Raw genomic sequence first — 7,254 nt, 5'->3', positions numbered from 1 at the left:
CAGCCAAGGGACTCCTCTGGCCCCAGGACTTGGGGCACTGTCAGCACCTGCTGCTTCAGCCACTGCTTCTGCTGGCACTGAGAGCAACAACCACATTGTGGCTGATCCCGAGGGAGCAGCAGCAGGGCCTGGAGCTGATCCCTGAGTCTGGGCAGGGCTGGACAAATGACCCCACAGCAGCAGCAGCAGCAAATGGAGCTGACTTTGAGCACAGCCCCTGCCACTCCTCCCTCCTGTTTGCAGTGGTGTCACAGCAGCCTGAGGCACCTGGGAGCCCTCAGTGCCAGCAGGGACTTGAGATGGCAGCCCTGGGCTCCTGGAGGTTGTGCAAGGAACGGAGCTGGGCACTCCCTGTCCATATGGAGCTTGCAGATGGAAAAGGCTGCTGTGCCCAGGCAGCTCCAAGGGCAGAGAAATGAGGCTCTTGAGCACTTGATCTGGGCCAGTTCCACAGCCCTGGGCAGCAGCCAGCGAGCCCAGGGGGAACAGAGGGCACAGCAAGAGGGACAAAAGCAGTCAAGGGCAGAGACTGGAGAGAGCCAGACCTGGCAGAAGGAACAGCTGCTTCCTTGCCCTCTTGAAGAAAGTTCTTGGCTGTTTCAGAGCACTGAATGGTGTGAAGGACAGAGAGGAGGTGACACCAAACAATGCTGTTTTCACACCCTCCCCTCTCAGTGTCCCAGAATGAACTGGATGAACTCTGCTCTTCTCTCTGAGTTGTCTCGTTCAGCATGAGCAGCTTAGCACCAGGAGCTAAAGGAGCTGAAGCCTTAGGCCTTTTGGGCCTTAGGGATTTTTGGACCAAAGTAATTCTGCTAATGTGGACCTAGGTGAATGCAGCAGATAGAATCCTGGAATTGCAGAATCCTTTCTGTTGGAGAAGATCTCTGATCTCATCAATCCAGCCGTTCACCCAGCACTGTCAGCCCAGCACTAAACCACATCCCTGAAGTGCTAAGGCCTGACCAAGAGGCCTGACTGAGGCCTGAGCAACAGGCCCTGAGCCAAAGGTGACCTCTTGATGAACCTTCCAACCAAAGGTTATCTCTGTATCTGCTCATTAACGAAATATGCATGATCATTAGCATTGTGCTAGATGTATTCACTCATTAGTGAAACATGTATTTGCCTTTCTGTATTTAGAATCTGGACAAGGCCATGAAATCTGACATCTGGCCTTGTTTGGAGAGTATGGTCAAAGTCAACTCCCTTGGTTCCTCCTTGAGCCCTGGCCAGGCTTTGGGAGAAGCCAAGAGGAGGATGAAACCAGATGTTCCTGCCCTAGCAGTGCTGTCAGTGTGTTTATTCAGCACTGTCACAGCTGGGCCCTCTCCCAGCCAGGCTGGAAGCCTCACCTGTGGGTGGATGCACCTGCAGGAATTGCCAGTTGTTGGCAGTGGCTCTGCAGTCCTTGGCTGTGACAGCTTCCCCAGCTGATGGGGGGATCTGGGTGATGGTAAAGTCTGAGGGTAACTGGTGATGGATCTTTCTTCATCACTGCAGGCAATCTTTGATGTTTGGATGCATTGCTGAGCTTATCCTGTTGTGATTCTTTGCAAATGATTTTGTACATTGCTGAACTTATCCTTTTGTAATTCTTTGCAGTTTTGCATTTATATAAATTACACTGTTCCTTCAGTTGGTGTCTGTGTCTTTGGTGCTGACCTTGCCCACCAGTAAAACAGGGTCCCTCCTGCCTCAGTGTTAGCTGGGAAGACAAAAACCATCACTCCAAATGCTCCCCCTTCCTCCTTGTTCTCCCACTTTACACACTGAGTGTGATGTCCTATGGTCTGGGATATCCCTGGGCTCAGCTGGGGTCACCTGTCCTGCCTGTGTCTCCTCCCAACCCCCATGGACCCCCAGCCCCTCCCCAGCATGGCTGGACAAGGGGCAGGAAAGGCCTTGGCTCTGTGCAAGCTCAGCAAGAACAAAACCATCTGTGTGTGATCAACCCTGTGCTCAGCACAGCCCCAAACAGCCCCAGAGAGAGCCCTGGGAAGGAAATTCCCTCTGCCCCACCCAAACCAGCACCCCATGGCCATCCAGCATCACCACAGCTCCAGGGGTTCCTTTCCATGCCCCAACCCTGGCCAGGGGACATTGGGATGGTTGCCATGACAGCCAGCTGTGGCACAGGGCTCAGTGCTTGTGTCCATGGCAACACAGCCCAGCCTGGCCCTGAGTGCAGGTGACAGTGACAATCCCCATCACAGCAGGTGCCATGAACCCAACCTCAGCAAAGTGTCTCCTGCAGGTTGTCCTGGCATTGGAGAGTAGGAACAGGGCTTTGTGCTGGTTGCCATGGCAACCTCTGTACCAATGATGCCCTGTGGTGGTTGCCATGGCAACCTCTGTACCAATGATGCCCTATGGTGGTTGCCATGGCAACCTCTGTACCAGTGATGCCCTATGGTGGTTGCCATGGCACCCGAGCCCAGCAGTGTCTCAGTGCAAGTGTCCCTGGCATCAGTCCCTCCAAGGGGTTTCCATGGCAACTGCCATGACAGGTGACCCAGGTGTCACATCCCAGTGCTGGTTGCCATGGAAACAGTCCCCAGCACTGACCCTTTCTGTCAGGCTGACCTGGCCTTTGGCCCTGGCACTGGGCTTTGCTGCTGGTTCCGCGGCGCCTGCCCAGCCAGCGCGGCACAGGGCAGGTGGCCATGGCACAAACCCCAGCCATGGATCCCCTGTGCCTCTGGGCAGTGACACCAGCCCTGAGCAATGGGCTGCTGCCGTGGGCTCAGTGAAGTGACCATGGCAACAGCCCCTTGCAATGGCCCAGGGCAGGTTGGGATGAGAATCCACCCTCAGCCCTGGCCCAGGGCAGGGCTGCAGTGCCCTTCCCAGCAGCCTGGCTGCACTGCAGCACTTCCAGGGCTCTCTGCATTTCCCTTCCCTCACTCTTGGCTCACTCACACACCTCCCAACAACCCCTTGGTGCTTTGAGCTGCAAGGAGTTCAAAGCTTGTCTGTCCTTCAGCAGTTGCTCTAATTGTGCCTTCAGCCAACTCTGGATTTGTGTTTATTGTAGAACTTCTTGTGTGTCCAAAACATTCCTTGCAGAGTTCTGCCTGGCTTGGGGAAGGGGAAACTCCTTGGTGGCACCTTGGGCTTGGCACACACTTGAGGAGAGTGTCTGTTTTCAGTGGGGAAACTTAGAAATTTAGAAGTTTTAGATTGCTTCAAAAAAATATTTCTCCATATCTATGATAGGAAACCTTCCTAATGAACTGCATTAGACCAGAGGGAAATCAAGGCAGAGCCATGGTTTGTCAGGACTTGCTTGATCCTAATGAGCTCTGTGGTGCATTTGGTGCTGAGCCCTTGAACCTCAGGGCAAACCTGAGAGGAGATTGCACAAACCTTTCCAGGAGTCAAAGGCAGAAGAAAAACCCAAAGTGTCTCCAAGCATTAATGGTTCTCACTGAGGTCCATAACCAACACAGGCTCCTCCTGGACTCCTTGGAGGAGAGAATTGGAGGCCATGATTGCACAAAAACCTCCAAGAGACTCAGTGTAGAAAGAAAAATCCAAAGTACCTTAAAAATCCTTGAGTATCTGGAAGCAATAATGAGCTCTACTGAGTGTCATTACTAACAAGGGCTCTCAAGGGACTAATTAAAGCAGATAATTGGAGGCCAGGATTGCACAAAGCTCTCAGAGACTCAGTGTCAAAAAGAAGGACTTTAATAAACCCTGAGTACCTTGAAGCATTAATGAGCCCCACTGAGTGTTGTTACTGACAGAGAATCTCAAGGGACTCATTAGAGCAGATAATTGGAGGCCATGATTGCACAAAGCTCTCAGAGACAACAAGGCAAAAGCAAATCCCAAAGTCCTTTGACAAACCTGCAGTCCCTGGGAGCATGAAGGAGCCCCCAGGGCCATTCCTGACCAAGGCTCCCCAGGGACTCCTTCCAGCAGATCCCTGAGGCCACTGGGATATGGGGGGTGGGGGCTACTAAAGGAAGGACAAGGGGGTGACAGTGCCAGCCTTGCTGGGGCTGTGCCAGGAGCCCCAGTGCCTCAGGACAAGGTGTCTCCTCACGGCTCTTGGTGGTACAGAAGCTGCTGTGCCCGAGGGCACCAAGACTTGGCTTCTGTTTGTCCCACCCTGTCATCACTGCCTCCAATTTCTTCCTCTAACTGGAATCTGGGGACACTTTCTCAGTCATGTCCCTCACTGGGACCCATTAAAACTTCAAGAAACATTCACATTTCATTCTAACTGAATTTGTGAGAGGTTTCTGTAAGTCCCTCCCAGGGACTAATGTCCAGGGCCTGAGCAACAAAGCCCCAAGAGGCTCATTACAGTCCTTGTGCTGTTGCTGTGCTGCTGAGCTGGGCTGGGCTCCTGGCACAGAGGGAACTCCTGGCAACCAAGAAGAGCTTCAAAAAGACATTTCTCCTGAGGAGCAGTTTCTCTCCCAGCCCAGCAGGGCTGAGGGTGCTGCCTGCAGGTACCTGAGAGGAGTGAAGCAGACAGAGGCTTCAAGCAACTGGAAGAACAATTCTGAGCTTATTCATGGAGAAATCTTCACAGCTTCTGACACAGTAAGTCTCTGGCTGCAGGGATCTCCTAAAGCTGACACATGACAGCACTGATACGACTGTAAGGATGGCTCTGCTGCCGTTTCTGGTTTGGGGGAGGATGTGCTGCAGAGCAGGGCTGCCCTGGGCCCCATCAGAGGGACAGGGCAGGACAGCTCCTGCTGCCAGGGATGGCTGCAGGCTGGGAAGGTGGGAGTGCAGCCAGGGGTGCCCAGGGCTGTCCTGCAGAGCAGCTCCTGCAGCCCTGAGGGCTCTTTGGCAGGGCAGAGCTCTTGTGTCCCCTGGCAGCCAGCACAGCCCTCAGCTCGGGGGCTCGGGGCCCTCAGTCCCCTCCTGGGCCGGCAGAGCAGCACCAGAGATGAAGGGCATCTCTCCTGCCATTGCCCATTCCCTGCTGACCAGGGCCTGAGGGCGACTGTCCTGCACTGCTGCTGCCTGCAAGGGGCTGTGCAGGGCTGGGCAGGGAAAGGCTTTTCCTCAGGGCTCGGCTGTCTCTCTCCTTGCCTTGCTCAGCTGCTCGTGGCATTGCTGACAGGCTCTCTGGCAATGGCAGTTGCAGCTGCAGGGTCAGGCGCAGCCCTTGGGGCTCCTCCTGTGCAGGGTGAGCACAGCAATGAGGTGTCCCAGCTTCCTCTGCCCTGGGCAGCTCTGGGCAGGGCAGGCTGGCAGGCTGGCAATGAAATGACTCTCCTCAAGCAGTTCCATGGCCAGGACCCTTGGTGTGTCCTCAGGGTGTCCATCCAAGCTGTGAGCTGCCTTCCAGGGGACACTGGGGGACAGGAGTGTCCTTGGCCAGCAGTGGGGCTGAGACTCTGAGAAAGGCTGAGCCATTTGGCTCTGCTGTGAGTCCCTCTGCTCTCAGCTGTGTCAGGGTGATTTTCAGGGGAACACAGTGACTGCCCTTGATCTCAGAAAGGGCAGCTGGGAGCAGATGGAGCACCAGAGCAGCTCCCCTCACCCTTCACTGAGTTACAGCCAATCCTCTTGCCTTGCACAGGTCTCTCTGTTCTCCCTGAGCACAGCAGGAAATCCTCTCAAACTGCCTTTGGCTGTCACTGTTCCTTAGCCCTGGGACAGGAGATGCTGTCAAGCTCCTCTGCCTTAGGGGCAGTTTGGTCTGATGAAGTCCAACCCAGGACTGGTCCCTGTCCCCCATTCCCATGACCACTGCTGCAGAGCAGAGCTGACTCCTCAGTGTCCATGGGCAGAGCCACTGCTTGTGACAGCAACAGGGCCAGATCCCAGCAGAGCTCCAGGCATGGGGCTGGAGGAAGAGCTCTGAGAAAAGGGAAATCAGAGTGGCAGGGGTAGGACTGTGAGAAAGGGCTTGGACATTGCTCAGGAAAGTCTCTCTTGACTTTTCACTCTCTCCTCCATGAACAGGTCCCCATGGCCAGAGACAGAAAATGTCCAACAGCAGCTCCATCAGCCACTTCCTCCTCCTGCCATTCGCAGACACACGGCAGCTGCAGCTCCTGCACTTCTGCCTCTTCCTGGGCATCTCCCTGGCTGCCCTCCTGGCCAACAGCCTCATCATCAGCGCCGTAGCCTGGAACCACCGCCTGCACACCCCCATGTTCTTCTTCCTGCTCAACCTGGCCCTGGCTGACCTGGGCTCCATCTGCACCACTGTCCCCAAAGCCATGCACAATTCCCTCTGGGACACCAGGGACATCTCCTACTCAGGATGTGCTGCACAGCTCTTTTTCTTTCTTTTCTTCATTTCAGCAGAGCTTGCCCTCCTCACCATCATGAGTTATGACCGCTATGTGTCCATCTGCAAACCCCTGCACTATGGGACCCTCCTGGGCAGCAGAGCTTGTGCCCACATAGCAACAGCTACCTGGGCCAGTGGCTTTCTCATTGCTCTGCTGCACACAGCCAATACATTTTCCCTGCCCCTATGCCATGGCAATGCCCTGGGCCAGTTCTTCTGTGAAATCCCACAGATCCTCAAGCTCTCCTGCTCACACTCCAATCTCAGGGAACTTGGGCTTCTTGTGGTTGGTATCTCCTTAGCATTTGGTTGTTTTGTGTTTATCGTTTTCTCCTATGTGCAGATCTTCAGGGCTGTGCTGAGGATCCCCTCTGAGCAGGGACGGCACAAAGCCTTTTCCACATGCCTCCCGCACCTGGCTGTGGTCTCCCTGTTTCTCAGCACTGGCATTTTTGCCTGCCTGAAGCCTCCCTCCATCTCCTCCCCATCCCTGGATCTGGCAGTGTCAGTTCTGTACTCAGTGGTGCCTCCAGTACTGAACCCTCTCATCTACAGCCTGAGGAACCAGGAGCTCAAGGCTGCAGTGTGGAGACTGATGAGTGGACAATTTCAGAAACATTAAACTGGTTGCCAGTTTCTGAAAGTCACTTGTTATATGAGTCATCTTTGATAATCCTTGTTGGTTCGGTTGTGGGTTTTTTTTCTCTTTGTTTTATTTTTTTTATATCTACAAATAAAGGTCATTGTGCCATTTCTCATTTTATTTCTCTCCATCTTTGCTGTGCCCACAGACTGTGTAAGTGAGGAGCTGTGCTCTCAGTGCCTCAAACAAACAAAAGGATCTCCCAGCCAAGTTTTCACCAGAGATCCCCTTTGTTCCCTTCTGTGCAGCTGCAGCAGCAATGTCTGTGTGCAGAGCTGGGGCAGATCAGGGGTGGCACAGCAGCTGTGCCAAGGAGCAGCAGCACTTGGTGTTGCCA

At 54.2% G+C, this 7,254-nt stretch overlaps 1 protein-coding gene across 1 annotated transcript; it reads left to right on the top strand.

Moving 5' to 3' along the window:
* Window positions 1-5,942: 5,942 nt before the first annotated feature.
* On the top strand, window positions 5,943-6,970 carry LOC146421895 (olfactory receptor 14J1-like). The gene has a single exon (XM_085046937.1). It carries the CDS (start codon window positions 5,964-5,966, stop codon window positions 6,894-6,896), a length of 933 nt encoding a protein of 310 aa, XP_084903063.1. The 5' UTR covers window positions 5,943-5,963; the 3' UTR covers window positions 6,897-6,970.
* The last annotated feature ends 284 nt before the right edge of the window (window positions 6,971-7,254 follow it).

The sequence above is a fragment of the Lichenostomus cassidix genome, unplaced genomic scaffold, assembly GCF_008360975.1.
Source record: "Lichenostomus cassidix isolate B80296 unplaced genomic scaffold, HeHo_3.0 HiC_scaffold_46, whole genome shotgun sequence".
Taxonomy (NCBI): domain Eukaryota; kingdom Metazoa; phylum Chordata; class Aves; order Passeriformes; family Meliphagidae; genus Lichenostomus; species Lichenostomus cassidix.
This window is presented reverse-complemented; position numbering and strand designations above follow the sequence as displayed.

Bases quoted from the DNA above. Each gene is read 5' to 3' on its own strand.
- LOC146421895 (XM_085046937.1), top strand. From the start codon at position 5,964: ATGTCCAACAGCAGCTCCATCAGCCACTTCCTCCTCCTGCCATTCGCA.